This window comes from Neolamprologus multifasciatus, chromosome 18 (assembly GCF_963576455.1).
Source record: "Neolamprologus multifasciatus chromosome 18, fNeoMul1.2, whole genome shotgun sequence".
NCBI lineage: Eukaryota > Metazoa > Chordata > Actinopteri > Cichliformes > Cichlidae > Neolamprologus > Neolamprologus multifasciatus.
In genome coordinates, this window is record NC_140456.1 from 36,464,776 (window position 1) to 36,482,435 (window position 17,660).

Consider the following 17,660-nt stretch of genomic DNA (forward strand, 5'->3'; position numbering starts at 1 on the left):
CACTCAGACAGCCAGCAATTTAAGGAGAACATGCGGCTAAACATGTCACTCCTGGTCTGATTGGGGAGGGGACCAGAGAAAACTACAGAGTCCGACATTGTTTTGGCAAAGTTGCACACCGATTCAATATTAATTTTAGTGACCTCCGATTGGTGTAACCGGGTGTCATTACTGCCGACGTGAATTATGATTTTACTGAATTTACGTTTACCCTTAGCCAGCAGTTTTAAATTTCCTTCAATGTCGCCTGCTCTGGCCCCTGGAAGACAATTGACTATGGTTGCCGGTGTCTCTAGCTTCACATGTCTGAGAACAGAATCACCAATTACCAGAGTATGACCCCCAGCGGGTGTGTCGCCGAGTGTGGAAAAACGGTTAGACACATGAACGGGTTGGTGGTGTACCTGGGGCTTCTGTTTAGGACTATGCTTCCTCCTCACCGTCACCCAGCCGCCCTCTTTCCCCAGCTGCTTGGGATCTGCCGGGGAACAGCTAGCGGGGCCTACGCTATCTTCGGCTGCACCAGCTACAGGGGCCTGGCTAGCTAAGGGTGAATGTAGGGTGCGAAGCCGAGTCTCCAATTCAGTCTCTGGCCTCCAGAGCTGAAAATATGCTACATTTGTTACAGATATCATTACTGCTAAAGGAGGCCGAGGAGTAACTAAACATCTGACACAATGAGCAAGAAAGTGCAGGAGGGACAGGTGAAGTAGCCATGGTGCTAACGAGTCGGCTACGAGCTAAGCTAAGCTAGCGAAACAGTACAGAGACAGTGAATGAATACTTTGGCTATAAATTAGGTAGTGAGTACACAGAAAGTGTGCTTCGGATGAAGCACGTGAAGATTATACTCTGAAAAAAGAATGTATTTAAAAGTTGTTAATTAAACTGCTAAGCAAATAAGCTACTCAGAAACACCACTGTGTTTGAGCAGGAACAGGAAGTGATACTCTACCACAGAGCGAGCGAACACCAAGTGACAGCGCCTAACACATATGGTGTTGTCAGATGCAGGGGGATGACTGTCCATTTGCTGTTGGGCTTTAGGATGAGCTGACTCAGTTTGAATGTAAGGGCCTTTCGTGATGATTTGTGGATTCCATGTGCCAAAACATAATCCCTCTTCATCACTCATCTCATCCTCATCACTGTACTCTCCTCCATTATCCTTGTCGTCGCCTTTTGTGCAGTTTGGTTTACTCCTGGTCCTCATTTTCCTTTGATTCCCATTTTGAGAGTCCGATCCAACCTGATCTCCAACAGGTAAGAACCCACAAGGGAGAAGCAAATCCCTGTGCAATGTATGCTGGGGGCCGTCTCCGTTTTCCGGTCTGACAACATACACTGGGCTGTCTTTGACCCATTTGACAACAATGTGAATATTTTGTTCCCAACGGTTAGCAAGTTCGTGCTCCCCTCTAACATTCACGTTCCTTACTAAAACTCTGTCACCTGGAAACAGTGTCATTTTATTCTTCTCACCCATCTTTTGTGAGTGTTCGCTGGCAAGGGTGTAACTCTCTTGGAGGTTTTGGCGAAGACCTTTAACATAGTCAGAGTAAGACTTTGGACTGGTTTTGCCCGGGTGAGTACCAAGGACAAGATCAATAGGCAACCTCGGCTGTCTGCCGAACATAAGTTCGTATGGACAGTACCCTGTTGCGTCATTTCGTGTACAGTTGTAGGCATGTGTTAATGGCCTAACAAAGTCTCTCCAATGGTACTTGTCTTTGTCCTCCAGTGTGCCTAACATGTCTAAGAGAGTCCTATTGTACCTTTCCACTGGGTTTCCTCGTGGATGATAGGGTGTTGTGCGAATTTTGCTTGTCCCAATAAATGTGCAGAGCTCTTTAACAAGCTTAGATTCAAAATCTCCGCCTTGGTCACTAAGCAGACGGCTAGGGATATCATAGGGGATAATAAGGTGATCCCAAAGAGCCCTGGCTATTGTCTTAGCCTTTTGATCTTTTGTCGGGACTGCGACTGCAAATTTTGTGAAATGGTCCGTCAATACTAACACATTTCTGGTGTCTCGACTATCGGGCTCAATACACAAGTAATCAATGCACACTAGCTCAAGAGGGTAAGTTGCCTGGATATTCTGTAGTGGAACAGCCTTTTGGGGAAGGGCCTTCCTCATGAGACGTGAGCATTTCTTACACTTCTCTTCAATGGATTGAGCCATTCGTGGCCAGTAGAACCTTGCCCGAGCGAGATGTAAGGCACGCTCAACCCCGAGGTGACCAACCTCATCATGTACACCTTTCAAGGCTCTGTCGCGGTACTTTTGGGGCAGTACTAACTGGTACACAAGGGAATCTCTGTCATTGAATTTCCTGCGAAGCACGCCATTACTGAGCTCGAGTTTGTTCCATTGTTTCAGAAGGAGTTTAACATCTGACGATTCAAGATTTGTTTCTTTGGGGCTGGGTTTCAAGCCTCTTCCCAACAGGGCTATAACACGAGCGAGAGAAGGATCAGCCTTTTGTGCAGCGCACCAATCAGCATCTGTCATTGAGGGTAAGATGTCTTCTCCATAAGCCTCAGTGACTGAGCTGGGGTCAATAGCAAGACTCTCGACAACTGAGAGGGTTTCTGAATGGCATGACACTGAGTGACGTTGACACAAGGCAGAAAACGTTTCATGGTCAAGATTGTTTGGCATGTTAATGAGATGTTCTTTCATGTCATCAATACGAGCTTTTTCTTTGACAAATGCCTCATCTTCATGAGGAGGCTCTTGTGGCCGCCGTGACAACCCATCAGCATCTTTGTTTGCTTGACCTGCCCTGTACTTAATATTGAAATTGTAAGTAGACAAGGCAGCCAGCCACCTGTGTCCTGCCGCATCTAATTTCGCAGTTATCAAAACACAAGTTAGCGGATTATTGTTGGTCAGGACTGTGAAGCTAGAACCGTAAAGGTAGTCATTGAACTTTTCACACACAGCCCACTTGAGGGCTAAGAATTCAAGTTTGTGTGTGGGATAGTTGTGTTCACTCTTAGAAAGCCCCCTGCTAGCGTAAGCAACTGCTCTCAGCCTCCCCTCTTGCTCCTGATAGAGCGCAGCTCCCAAACCATCCCGACAAGCATCCGTGTGCAATACATAGGGGAGTTGTGGGTTGGCAAAAGCAAGAATTGGTGCAGAAGTCAGCTTTTCAATTATTGTTCGGAAGGAGGTTTCACACTCATGAGTCCATTGCTCCCCGAGAGGCTGAGTGGGACTGTAAGAAAGTCTGGGCGGTTCTCTCTTGTAAATGTTGCCTCTCTTCTTCGGTGGCCGGTAACCGGCAGTGAGACGATTCAATGGTTTGGCTATCTTGGAGTACCCTTCAACGAAACGCCTATAGTATCCAGCGAAGCCTAAAAAACATTTAAGCTTTTTGAAATTGGATGGGTGCGGCCAACATTTCAGAGCAGAGATCTTTTCGGGATTGCTGTGGACTCCGTGAGCATCCACAACATGCCCTAAATACTTCACAGATGTTTTGAAGAAGTGGCATTTTTCTGGGGATAATTTAAGACCGTAGTCTCTCAAGCGAGTAAGAACTTTCATTAGCCTGGATTCGTGCTCTTCTAATGTGTCTGAGAACACAACCAGGTCGTCTAAAAAGACAAGCACTTCGGTGAAGTGGAGATCACCCACACACTTCTCCATCAGGCGTTGGAAGGTGCTTGGGGCATTTGTAACACCCTGTGGCATCCTATTAAATTCATAGAACCCAAGAGGACACACAAAGGCTGTCTTAGGCTTGTCCTCCTCGGCTACCTCCACCTGATAGTAACCGGACTTAAGGTCCATGACCGAAAACCATTTAGCTCCACTCAGAGCTGTGAATGTCTCCTCAATATTTGGCAGGGCATATGCATCTCGAATAGTTCTTCACGTGACAAGATGGCGCCAGTATGTTCGGCTTGCCGTCACTCCACCTGTTTTCTGGTTTTCTGTTTGCTGTTCATTGCCTTAACTGTGGAAATTAACTCGCTCCGGACTTATGACCGAAAAACTCTTTTTATCATCCGGGACTCAGCAGTGACAGCACCTTTGTCCTTTGTTTTTGATGGGCAAACAAGCAGTGCGCCTCCACCGCTCCATGGCATTCCGCCTTACCTACGTCGCACCTGGTTCCTCCCTCCCAAGTTACACCGGAGAAAACGCTGGAGAAGACGCTGGAGAAGACGCTGGAGAAGACGAGGGAAGCGAAGTGGTCTCCTGGCTCGTACAAAGGCATTCCTGTCACTTTCTTGCCTGGCTGATCCTCTCCTTGTACAAATGGGTTTCTGCTACTCTGCCACTGTGAGAGGCTCACTCCAACCCAGAGGACCCTGGGTGCACACTGTCTCTCCAACTCCGCCTGGTGCTGCTCCTGTCTCACCGGCGGGCCCGCTTCTCGGCCCGCGCTTCCTTCAGTCGTCTGGTTCGCTCCTCGCCATGCCGGCGGTGGCGTTCTCCTCAGGTGAGCGACTCTCTTCCACCTCCGGCCCGCGCCTGATGCCTGCTCCTCTCCTGCGTGACTCTCCAAGTACGTCGCTGGTTGCTCCTGTTCCGGGTGCTGGGTCATCGGCTCCTCTCCAGCCACGGATCCGCAGACTTGGTACCGTTATTTCAAACCTCCGCCCACTCAGCCGCACATCAAGCCCGATGACAGCTACTGATCTCACCTTATCTATGGCTTTGATCAACATTCGATCCCTCTCCAATAAGACGTTTCTGCTTAAGGATTTCTTCTCTTCTCATGAACTGGATTTTATGTTCCTGACTGAGACCTGGCTACATGCTGGTGAGACTGTGGCTTTCTCTGAGCTTCTTCCTCCAGGCTGTTGTTTTTTCAACTCTCCCAGGTCTTCTGGTAAAGGTGGAGGCCTTGCCTGTGTTTTTAAATCAGTTTATGACTGTCATCAGATTTCATCTTTCTCCTTTTCCAGCTTTGAATTGCAGCTTTTTAAACTGAACTCATCTACTCCATTACTGTGTGCAGTAGTGTACCGTCCTCCCAAATTCAACAAGGATTTTATCAGTGAGTTTGGGGAATTCTTATCAGGACTTTCAGTAGATTTTGATCATTTTCTTATTGTTGGCGATCTGAATATCCATGTGTGTTGTCCATCTAAACCTCTGGTTAGAGACTTTGTATCACTGCTGGACTCTTTTAACCTGACTCAGTGTGTGTCTGGCTCCACACATGAGAAAGGTCACACACTGGACCTCGTCATGTCTCACGGCCTGAGTATCCACGTCTCTGAAATCTGTGAGAGTGCGTGTATCTCTGATCACCTTCCTGTTCTGTTCTCTGCCACTGCACAATGTTCTGTTGCTGCAGTTAAAGCTCCTTCACGCCACCACCGGATCATCAATACCCATGTACCATCCCACTTCTCTGCTGCTTTCAACAACTCTGAGCTCTCCACGGTGGACTGGATTGACTCCCTGTGTGCAGAAGATTTAATTGCTCTTTTTAACTCAACATGCACTTCTATTCTGGACTCCATCGCTCCCCTAAAATCGCTCCGTCCCAAAGCTCACACTGAACCCTGGATTACAGACTCTGTTCGTGCTCTCAGGCGCTCCTGCAGGTGTGCTGAGAGAAAGTGGAAAAAGGACAAGCTGCAAATCTCCTTCAATATCCTGAGAGACTCTCTTTTAACTTATCAGAAAGCTGCTAAAGAGGCTAAGTCCTCCTACATATCCAACCTGGTCAGCAGTAATGTCCATAAACCTCAGACTCTGTTTCGTGTTCTAAACTCCATTGTTGATCCTCACACGTCCACTCGCCTCACACCTTCTGCCACCCTCTGCAATGACTTTTTATATTTTTTTGTTAACAAGATTTCCTCCCTGCAGTCTGTCATTCCACCTCCACCTTTAAATCCCTGTGTTTCTCCCTCATGCCAATCTGCCTTTAACCAGTTTGAGCTAATCTCTCTTTCTCAGCTGCATGAAACAGTCTGCATGGTCAAGTCTACCAACTGTTCCACTGACGCTATCCCCTCTCGTCTTCTGAAGCAGGTCCTGGACTCAGTTGGACCTGTCCTTCTGGTCCTGATCAATGCCTGTCTCAGCTCTGGTTGTTTCCCAACACTTTTTAAGCATGCCGTTGTTCAACCTCTCCTCAAAAAGCCTAACCTGGACCCATCTATACTCTCTAACTATAGGCCCATCTCCAATCTGCCCTTTCTGTCCAAAGTACTGGAGCGAGTTGTCCTCAGGCAGCTCCAGTCATTTTTAGACAACAACAGTCTCTATGAGAAGTTTCAGTCTGGTTTTAGAGCTCGTCACAGCACTGAAACCGCCTTACTGAGAGTTTTTAATGATTTGCTTTTAACTGTAGACTCTGGTTGTGCTGCTGTCCTAGTAACCTTAGACCTGACAGCAGCCTTTGATACTGTTGATCACAACATACTGTTATCCCGCCTAGAACACTGTGTCGGTTTGAAAGGTACTGTCTTAAAGTTTTTCCAGTCCTACCTGGATAACAGGAGTTTTTCTGTTCACCTCGGTGAACTGTCATCTCCCAGAGCTCCTTTAACTTGTGGTGTACCTCAGGGGTCCATTCTAGGCCCCCTGCTGTTTACTCTGTATTTGCTCCCTCTGGGCGATGTGCTGCGCAAACATAATGTGTCCTTCCACACCTTTGCTGATGACATTCAGATCTACCTCCCTCTGAGGTTAGACTGTAAGGACTCTCTGCAGCCGTTATTCTCCTGTCTGTCTGACATTAAGACTTGGATGGCTCTTAACTTCCTACATCTAAATGAAAGTAAAACTGAAGTCATTGTGTTTGGGCTTCCTAAAGACCCCAACCTTTCCTTTGATTTTATGGGACCCCTAACTTCCAAATGTACTTCCTCCATTAAGAGCCTCGGTGTTACTTTTGACAGTGCTTTTAAATTTGATAAACAAATCAGCTCCGTAGTCAAGGGATCTTTTTATCATCTACGGATTTTAGCTAAAGTCAAGTCCTACCTGTGCAGGAACGATCTAGAAAGGGTGGTCCATGCTTTTATTACATCACGGCTGGACTACTGTAACTCCCTTTATGCTGGTTTAGATCGTTCCTGCCTGCATCGCCTCCAACTGGTGCAGAACGCTGCTGCTCGCATGCTGACCGGCTCCAAAAAGAGAGACCACATCACTCCGGTCCTCTGCTCTCTCCACTGGCTCCCAGTTGCTTTTAGGATTGATTTTAAAATTTTACTGCTGGTTTTTAAGGCTCTTAACGGTACTGCACCTCCTTACCTGGCAGAGCTTCTCAGCATTTACCGCCCCAGGAGATCTTTGAGGTCAGCAGACCTGATGCTTTTAGATGTTCCCAGGCACAGATTAAAGACTAGGGGAGAGAGGGCTTTTGCTGTGGCTGCACCCAGACTGTGGAACAGTTTACCTCCTCACATCAGATTCTCCACAAGCCTAGGAACTTTTAAAACTGCTCTTAAAACTCACCTCTTCTCATTGGCTTTTAGCAAGGTTTAACTTACTGTTTTAACTTATTGTTTTTATCAGTGAGGTGTTTTATGTACTTGTGTTTTATTGTATTTTATATTTGTATTTTATTGTACAGCACTTTGGTCAGCCTTGGTTGTTTTTAAATGTGCTTTATAAATAAACTTGACTTGACTTGACTTCTTAGATTTAGTTTACGGTAATCTATGCATAGCCTTATCGAGCCATTCTTTTTCCTTACCAATACAATTGGTGAGGCGAAAGGACTTTGTGACTCTCGAATGATGCCTGCATCCAGTAATTCTCTTAGATATTGTTTGACAGCTTCTCTGTCACTTGGGTGTATGGGCCTTGGCCGTTCTTTGAAAGGTGTTTCATTGTTCAATTTGATTTGGTGCTTCACAGCTGTGGTGCGGCCATGGGACATATCATCAAGAGCAAAAACTTCAGGGATGGATCTCAGTTTTCCCAGAATTCGCTCTTTCCATTGCTCTGGGATGGGAGAATCATCAAGGTTGAATATGAGGTTGTTGCTGTATGGTTCATTTTGACTTGGAGGATTCCGAGTTTGACTCGATGCTAGTGGGGAAACGTGTTGGGCTGCACAAGCTTGAGCGACAATGCTATTTGACTGCAATGTAACAGCATGTTCACTAACATTGTGTACAACGACAGGTACTTTACTGCTGGAATTAAAAAGGAATGTCTACTAAAGCCGATTCAAGAAGCAATCCACCTGGTAACTTGTATTGCTCATGCGGCACAAGGACAAAACTTGTGTTCCGGTTGTTCTTCCTTAACCTCACATTTCCCATTAGGCATTGTTTGTGTCTTGAAGGGATTGTCACTGTCCCTTTGCTATGCAACATGACAGGGCAGGAATTTCTTTGTACTTGGGCAACATGTTGAAGGATCGTTGCAAACTGCTTGTGTGTAGTGTAGCTTACGAATGAACTTGGGACCATCTTGATGTACTAACTGTCCATAAACCTGTAAAAGCACATTTGTCCCTCTCAACAGCGGAATGCTACTGTTAAAGTGACACTCAGGAACAACAAGGGCCAAGACAGCTAATTGTTGTTCTTTGCCTGCGATGTTTTCGGGAAATGTAATGCAAGTCTGAACATAACCCAAGTATGGCACGTTTTGCCCTCCTGCTCCTTCAATTTCAAGAAGAGCATGTATTGGCTGGATGGGAAGGTGGGAAAGGTGCATCGTGTGAAAAGACTCAGAAATGGTCGTAACCCGTGAGCCTGAGTCCATTATGGATTCACAGGGTACCCCATCAACAAGTACTGAGGCTACACAGCGTGGGCCTATGAGACCTTGAGGGAAGAGGAAGTTAGGATCTAGGCTGTGTATGGGATGAATGGGTTCTGTGATTTGCACTTCAGGACCACAAGCTAATGTCTCGGGACTGGGAATCAAGGGTTTCAGCTCCTGGGTGTCCCACGACAGGAGCTGCCACTAGTTTAAAGCAAACGGGGCTGTGGCCAGTCGTGCAGCAAAATCAGCCTGTTTCTTTCTCAACTCTGCATGCTTTTCTCGGACAAGTGTGGGATTAGCATCATTTGTGCAGCTTACTGCAATATGATTGTCTTCCCCACACTTAAAGCAAAACCATGCCCTAGGTGTGCCAGGAACTTTAGTAAATGCCTGTGAGTTTCTGGGTGTGGAGCTAGACAATTTTTGGGCTCATATTTCTCAGGTTTGGTTGAATGTCTTTGGCATTGGACAAGCATTTGGACTTGTTTGGTCACCAAGTCACCACGCACGCGCTATGGTGCATTCACGGTACATGGGAAAACTCAGCACTTAACAAAACAGTAACACTTCAAATTAGAATAAAAATGCAATACAATTGGCAATAAAATAACCATGGGTTACAATATCATGAAAAGTTCCTCTAAACGAGCTATAAAACTAACCACCTGAATTAACGAATTAACTCTAAACACCTGCAAAAGATTCCTGAGGCTGTTAAAAAGCCTGGTTCATTACTCAAAACCGCAATCATGGGTAAGACTGCCGACCTGACTGCTGTCCAGAAGGCCATCATTGACACCCTCAAGCAAGAGGGTAAGACACAGAAAGTTTACCTAAACCTAACCCTTTCAGATAGGAATTTTGGGTTTTCATGAGCTGTATGCCAAAATCATCAATATTAAAACAATGAAAGGCTTGAACTACTTCAGCTGTGTGTAATGAATCTAAAAATATATGAAAGTCTAATGTTTATCAGTACATTACAGAAAATAATGTACTTTATCACAATATGCTAATTTTTTGAGAAGGACCTGTATGTAGAACAGTTGGTTAAAGGATCGTTGTGCACCATTGTGTCTGGCATGAGCCACCGTACCTGTGTTGTGTAGTTTAGTATACGCAGCCATGCTTGGATGGATTAATTCTTCAGTGAAAAAACATCTGAAGTGTTCACTGACTCATATCACACCACGAGGCTTCGACAATATACTTGATTTATTTACTTTTTCAGATGAATGAAATCTCAAACTTTGTTCTGAGCTTCTTCAAAATCATACATCACCACTGAGAGGGAGTCCATAAAAACAAACTTAAAAGGCCTGATATTTTCACAATCTGAGAGTTTAAAACTTGACAAACTTGAGTCAGCTCAAGTTATTGGAATCTTTATCCTGTGTTGAACTAATTCTCTATGGTTCCTCCACAGAGTGGACCAGGACAGCTCAGAGGTTCCCATTGGTCAGTCTGCCCAGCAGCATCAAACACAGCTGGACTCCATATTTATGGTCTGTACATCTACAACAACTGCTTTTAAATCTATTCTGTTCACAGTCATCTCCATGCTGCTCTTTGTAGACCAGTGGATTGTCAGTGTGTCCAACATGGATCTGATGTTTGGCTCCATGATTTCAGTCTGATTGGCTCATTCATAAAGTATTCTGTTCCAGCTGCTGGAAGACAACATCATCACTTTTGTGAAGAACGAGCTGAAGAAGATCCAGAAGGTTCTGAGCCCAGATTACCCAGAATGCTTAGAGAGTCAGAGGGAGGATGATGAGCAGAGGAGGAGCAGCAGAGAGGCATTTGTGAAGATCACAGTGGACTTCCTGAGGAGAATGAAGCAGGAGGAGTTGGCTGACCATCTGCAGAGCAGTAAGAAGATTTCTTTAAATATTTAAAATGGCAAATAAGGGAGATATTTATTAATCTTTCAATTAATGCTGTAACATGCAACATCTGCACTTGTTTGCCTTTGACTGATTTTTTTTTGTGACTTGTTTCATTTAGTGACTTCAATTAGAGACTTCAGTTGGAGTCGATGTGAACTCAAATCTAATCTGAAGAAGAAGTTCCAGTTTGTGTTAGAGGGCAATGCTAAAACAGGAAACCCAACCCTTCTGAATCAGATCTACACAGAGCTCTACATCACAGAGGGAGGGACTGCAGAGATCAATAGGGAACACGAGGTCAGCCAGATTGAAACGGCATTCAAGAAATTAGAAACTACAATTGGACAAGAAGACATCTTTAAAGCCTCACCTAAAAGAGATGAACCAATCAGAACAGTGCTGACAAAGGGAGTGGCTGGCATTGGGAAAACAGTCTTAACACAGAAATACACCCTGGACTGGGCTGAAGACAAAGCCAACCAGGACATCCAGTTCATATTTCCATTCACTTTCAGAGAGCTCAATGTGCTGAAAGAGGAAAAGTTCAGCTTGGTGGAACTTGTTCATCACTTCTTTACTGAAACCAAAGAAGCAGGAATCTGCAGCTTTGAAGACTTCCAGGTTGTGTTCATCTTTGATGGTCTGGATGAGTGTCGACCTCCTCTGAACTTCCACAAAACTACAATCCTAGATGACCCTAGAAAGTCCACCTCAGTGGATGTGCTGCTGATAAACCTCATCAGGGGGAAACTGCTTCCCTCTGCTCGCCTCTGGATAACCACACGACCTGCAGCAGCCAATCAGATCCCTCCTGAATGTGTTGGCATGGTGACAGAGGTCAGAGGGTTCACTGACCCACAGAAGGAGGAGTACTTCAGGAAGAGATTCAGGGATAAGAAGCGATCCAGCAGGATCATCACCCACATCAAGACATCACGAAGCCTCCACATCATGTGCCACATTCCAGTCTTCTGCTGGATCACTGCTACAGTTCTGGAGGATGTGCTGAAAACCAGAGAGGGAGGACAGTTGCCCAAGACCTTGACTGAGATGTACATCCACTTCCTGGTGGTTCAGATCAAGGTGAAGAATGTCAAGTATGATGGAGGAGCTGAGACAGATCCACATTGGAGTCCAGACAACAGGAAGATGATTGAGTCTCTGGGAAAACTGGCTTTTGATCAGCTGCAGAAAGGAAACCTGATCTTCTATGAATCAGACCTGACAGAGTGTGGCATCGATATCAGAGCAGCTTCAGTGTACTCAGGAGTGTTCACACAGATCTTTAAAGAGGAGAGAGGACTGTACCAGCACAAGGTGTTCTGCTTCATCCATTTAAGTGTTCAGGAGTTTCTGGCTGCTCTTCATGTCCATCTGACCTTCAACAACTCTGGAGTCAATCTGCTAGATGAACTAAAAACAACCCTGCAGAAATCAAAAGCAAGAGAATCCGCAGAGACACACTTCTACCAGAGTGCTGTGAACAAGGCCTTAGAGAGTCCAAATGGACACCTGGACTTGTTCCTTCGCTTCCTCCTGGGTCTTTCACTGCAAACCAATCAGACTCTTCTACGAGGTCTGCTGACACAGACAGGAAGTAGCTCACACACCAATAAGAAAACAGTCCTGTACATCAAGAAGAGGCTCAGTGAGAATCTATCTGCAGAGAAAAGCATCAATTTGTTCCACTGTTTGAATGAACTGAATGATAGTTCTCTAGTGGAAGAGATCCAACAATCCATCAGTTCAGGATGTTTCTCCACAAATAAACTGTCTCCTGCTCAGTGGTCAGCTCTGGCCTTCATCTTACTGTCATCAGAAACAGATCTGGATGAGTTTGAACTGAAGAAATACTCTGCTTCAGAGGAAGCTCTTCTGAGGCTGCTGCCAGTGGTCAAAGCCTCCAACAAAGTTCTGTAAATAAATATGTGCTCATACCTTTTCAAAAAACAAACAAACAAACAAACAAAACAAATAAAATGGGTGCCAAAACATTGTAAAACTCAAAAAGTATTGAAAGAAATGAATGTCTCACAATTAACAATGAGATACTTCTACTTCTTTCCACATAAACTTTAGTAATCAGGCCCATTCATCCATCTATCCTTTTCCACTTATCTGGTCAGTTGTCAGATGCCTGAACCACCTCAAGTGGCTCCCTTCAAAGCCCCTCCCAGATAGCCGAACTCCTCCCCCCTATCTCTAAGGGAGAAACCAGCCACCCTTCGGACGAAGATCATTTCTGCCACTTGTATCCACGATCTTGTTCTTTTGGTCAATACCCAAATCTTGTGACCATAGGTGAGGATAGGGAAATAGATCAACTGGTAAATTGAGAGCATTGGTTTTACGCTCAGCTCTCTCTTTCTAATGACAGACTGTAGAATGTCCGCATCACTGCAGATGCAGCACCAATCTGTCAGTCAATCTCCAGCTCCCTTCTCCCGTCACTCATGAACAAGACCCCGGGATACTTGAACTCCTTCACTTGGGTCAGGAACCCGTCCCTGACCCGGAGTGGGCACTCCACCCTTTTCTGGATGAGGACCATGGCCTCAATTATTTTCACGTGCTGTTTCTCATTCCCCCTGCTTCACACTCAGCTGCAAACTGTTTCAGTGTGAAGTGGGGGCCATCAGTCGATGAAGCCAACAGAACCGCATCGTCTGCAAAAAGCAGAGATGAGATTCTTAGACGACCAAAGTAAAAGCCTTCTTCCACTTGTCTACATTCTGTCCACAAAAGTTACGAACTTAATTGGTGACAATGGGCAGAGACCGGCAGAGACCATCACCCACTGGAAACAAGTCCGACTTATTGTTGGCTATGCAGACCAAGCTTCTGCACTGGTTGTATAAGGATTGAATGGCCCGTAGCAATGGGCCAGACACCCCATACTCCCGGAGGAATTCCCACAGAAAACTCTGAGGAACAAGGTTGAATACCTTCTCCAAGTCTACAAAAACACATATAGACTGGTTGGGCATATTCCCATGCACCCTCTAGTATCCTCTACAGGATAAAGAGCTGGTCCAGTGTTCCATGACTGGGACAAAAACATTGTCCTCCTGTATCTGAGGTTTGATCAATGGATGGACTCTCTTTTCCAGCTCCCTGGCATAGATTTTACCAAGGAGGCTGAGGAGTGTGATCCCCCTATAGTTGGAACACACCCTTCTTTACCTCCTTAGACCCAAACTCTTTCATGGCATGCATTTTTAATTTATCTTTGCTATTTGGGCTGATTGGGACCTGATGAATGTAAAAAAAAAAAAAAGAAATATCTTCTTACCTGATTTTTGTTTCTGAGAAAAATGATATCCAGTTATGAGGACATTTGCTTTAAATTTTGATAGAACAGTGGTAGTATAACATTCTCCTAATTGGATATCAGGCCCTTGTAGAGCCAAATTTAGTGTTTTGGTCTAGACAACCCAAAATGTGATGTCCACATGTGTGGACACCAGTTCCTAGGAGGTTAACGATGGAAACCACCACCCGGTCTGCCAATCCAAAGGTGCTGCCTCTCATTGCCAGGCAACATTGTAGAGGCGTGTCAACCAGGACACCCCTACAACATCCACAGCCTTCAGGAACTCTTGGCAAATCTCATCCATCACAAGTGCCCCGCCATGAAGGAGTTGTTTAACTGCCTCAGTGATCTCGCTCCCAGAGATAGATGAACCATCCCCTCTTCCCCAGACTCTGCTTCCTCCAAAGAAGACATGCCAGTGAGTATAAGGAGGTCCTCAATGTAGACCTTTCACCGCCCAAAATGTTCTCAGTCGAAGTCATCAGCACCTTACCTGGACTACAGGTACAGCACTGCTTTCCTCTCCTGAGTCGCTTGATAGACTACCAGAATTTCTTCGAGGCAGTCTGAAGATTTTTTCCCATGGCCTCTCAGAACTTTTCCCATACCCAAGTTTTTGCTTGAGCCACAGGCTAAATAAGCCTGATAGGCCTTCCTCTTCAGCCTGGTGGCTCATTTCACCTCTGGTGCCCACCATTTGATTTCGGGGTTACCACCACGACAGGCATCAACCACCTTGCAGCTGCAGCTCAGTGTGCCTCTGCCAGGCATTCCAAGCGCACCCTCACTATAGGGGAGTTTAGGAGAACCAGGTCTGCAGTTGCAAGGTCAGCCCCTCTCTTCACCTGAATGTCCAGAACATACAGCCACAGATCTGGTGATACAATTACAAAATTTATCATTGACCTGTGGCCCAGGGTGTCCCAGTGCCATGAGCACTTATGGACACATTTATGTCACAGGTGTCGAAATCCATGCCTCGAGGGCCAGTGTCCTGCAGGTTTTAGATGTGTCCTTAATACAACACAGCTGATTTAAATGGCTAAATTACCTCCTCAACATGTCTTGAAGCTCTCCAGTGGTAATGAACTGATTACCCCAGCCCGCCGCCTCTCACCAGGGCCAACTCCAGACTAAGACAGAGTCTAGCCCCTCTCCAGGAGACTGATTCCAGAGCCTAAGCCGTGCAGCGAGGTAGCCCGACTATATGATATGATATACCTTTATTAGTCCCACAAGGAGAAATTTCATAAGGCTGCCGACCTATTGCACGCAATGGCGGCGCCATATCTAGCCAGTACCTCTCAACCTTATCCACTAACTAAGGCTCCTTCCCCACTAGAGAGGTGACATTTCATGTCCTAGCCACTAGTTTCTGCACCTGGGATTTGCACCTGACCTTTATGGTGGCTCCTGAAGGTGGTGGGCCTATAGGAGGATAGGCTCATGTACCTTTTTTGGGCTGTGCCTGGCTGGGTACTATGGACTAAGTCCCAGCCACCAGACGCTCTCCCTCGAGCACCCTCCCTCGGCCTGGCTCCAGGATGGGACCCCAGGAATCCTATCCCTGGCAGGAACTGTTTCCTTGATGAGCTTAAAAACATCATTGTACGATATCATCCTAATTAGAACTCGGCTTGTAACTCACCATTAGCACTGTCCACTGTCTTGTTTTTCTTCTCTCATGACATCCATAATAGTATCGAATTTAGAGGTAAACTATGACTTTGTGACTTAAAATTGCACTTGTTAATACAGGCACTGCCCAGCCAAAAACTGCTAACCAGTGTCTGAACCCCCATGACACATTTGTCCATATCTGAGCAACACACTCTTACATAGAAAGAAGTTTCACACAAACATTGGGAGTCTCCATCCACTTGAAGAACTGCAGTGATCATTTGTCGCCAGTGTTCAGTAAAGTCACAAACTGCCTCATTAGGTTCAAGATAGTATAGCAGAACATGTACTTCCTGGTGCCCCTGAAGAAATTTTAACTTGCCAGTGTCAATGATTATGCACTCCGACTTCGCCATCATTCTTTGGTACACTGCTGCCACTACCAAGAACAAAGGCAGACTGCAGAATGTTATCACTTTTTGGATGGTGTTTGGCTGCAGTCTTCCTTCCCTCTTAGACCTGTACAGCTCAATTGCTGCCGACCCCTCGTACCGTGGACTTTAAAAAAAAAAAGAAGATCTTTTTGTCACTCTCCTCTGGCAAGATGCTGGTGTCCATCAGGGATCTTACTGCACAAAAGAAGTTTTGTTGCACATGCAGTTAGTCTAATGAACAATTCAATTCAATTTTATTTATAGAGCGCCAAATCACAACAAAAGTCGCCTCAAGGCGCTTTATATTGTACAGTCGATCGCACAGTGCAGCATTTGATACTGTCGACCATAATATCCTATTAGAGCGATTAGAACATGCTGTAGGTATTACAGGTACTGCACTGCAGTGGTTTGTATCATATCTATCTAATAGACTCCAATTTGTGCATGTAAACGGAGAGTCCTCTTCACACACTGAGGTTAATTATGGAGTTCCACAGGGTTCAGTGCTAGGACCAATTCTGTTTACATTATACATGCTTCCCTTAGGCAGCTCTGGAGCCGAAGGTTGCCGACCCCTGCCCTAGGCAGTATCATTAGAAGACATCGCATACATTTTCACTGTTATGCAGATGAAACCCAGCTCTATCTGTCCATGAAGCCAGATAACACACACCAATGAGTTAAACTGCAGGAATGTCTTAAAGACATAAAGACCTGGATGGCCGCTAACTTTCTGCTTCTTAATTCAGATAAAACTGAGGTTATTGTACTCGGCGCTGAAAAGCTTAAAAATTTGGTATCTAACCAGATTCTTACTATGGATGGCATTACCTTGGCCTCCAGTAACACTGCGAGGAACCTTGGAGTCATTTTTGACCAGGATATGTCCTTCAACGCACATATTAAACAAATATGTAAGACTGCGTTCTTCCATTTGCGCAACATCTCTAAAATTAGAAATATCCTGTCTCAGAGTGACGCTGAAAAACTAGTTCATGCATTTATTACTTCCAGGCTGGACTACTGCAATTCATTATTATCAGGATGTCGAAAAAACTCACTGAAAAGCCTTCAGCTAATCCAAAATGCTGCAGCAAGAGTACTCATTATTGAGTCTATGAAGCGCCTTGAGGCAACATTTGTTGTGATTTGGCACTATATAAATAAAATTGAATTGATTTGAACAATAATAGATACAGAGAAAAACCCAACAATCATATGACCCCCTATGAGCATGCACTTTGGCGACAGTGGGAAGGAAAAACTCCCTTTTAACAGGAAGAAACCTCTGGCAGAACCAGGCTCAGGGAGGGGCGGCCATCTGCTGCGACCGGGTGGGGTGAGACAAGGAAGAAAGGATAAAGACATGCTGTGGGAGAGAGACAGAGGTTAATAGCAGATATGATTCAATGCAGAGAGGTCTAGTAACACATACTGAGTGAGAAAGGTGACTGGAAAGGAAAAACTCAATGCATCATGGGAATCCCCCGGCAGCCTATGTCTATTGCAGCATAACTAAGGGAGGATTCAGGGTCACCTGGTCCAGCCCTAACTATATGCTTTAGCAAAAAGGAAAGTTTTAAGCCTAATCTTGAAAGTAGAGATAGTGTCTGTCTCCTGAATCCAAACTGGAAGCTGGTTCCACAGAAGAGGGGCCTGAAAACTGAAGGCTCTGCCTCCCATTCTACTTTTAA

General features: G+C 45.4%; 1 protein-coding gene across 3 annotated transcripts in view; it reads left to right on the forward strand.

Moving 5' to 3' along the window:
- The window catches only part of LOC146498584 (protein NLRC3-like), a 350,052-nt gene that overhangs the window by 18,651 nt on the left and 313,741 nt on the right, over positions 1–17,660 (forward strand). For 2 of the 3 annotated variants that reach the window (XM_085139928.1, XM_085139927.1), the window contains 2 exons: positions 10,134–10,212; positions 10,375–10,579. In XM_085139928.1, the coding sequence (XP_084996054.1) occupies positions 10,134–10,212; positions 10,375–10,579 (284 nt within the window). Of the gene's footprint in view, positions 1–10,133; positions 10,213–10,374; positions 10,580–10,714; positions 12,513–17,660 lie in introns of those variants that run through there. The other variant, XM_085139925.1, reaches the window with a different exon arrangement.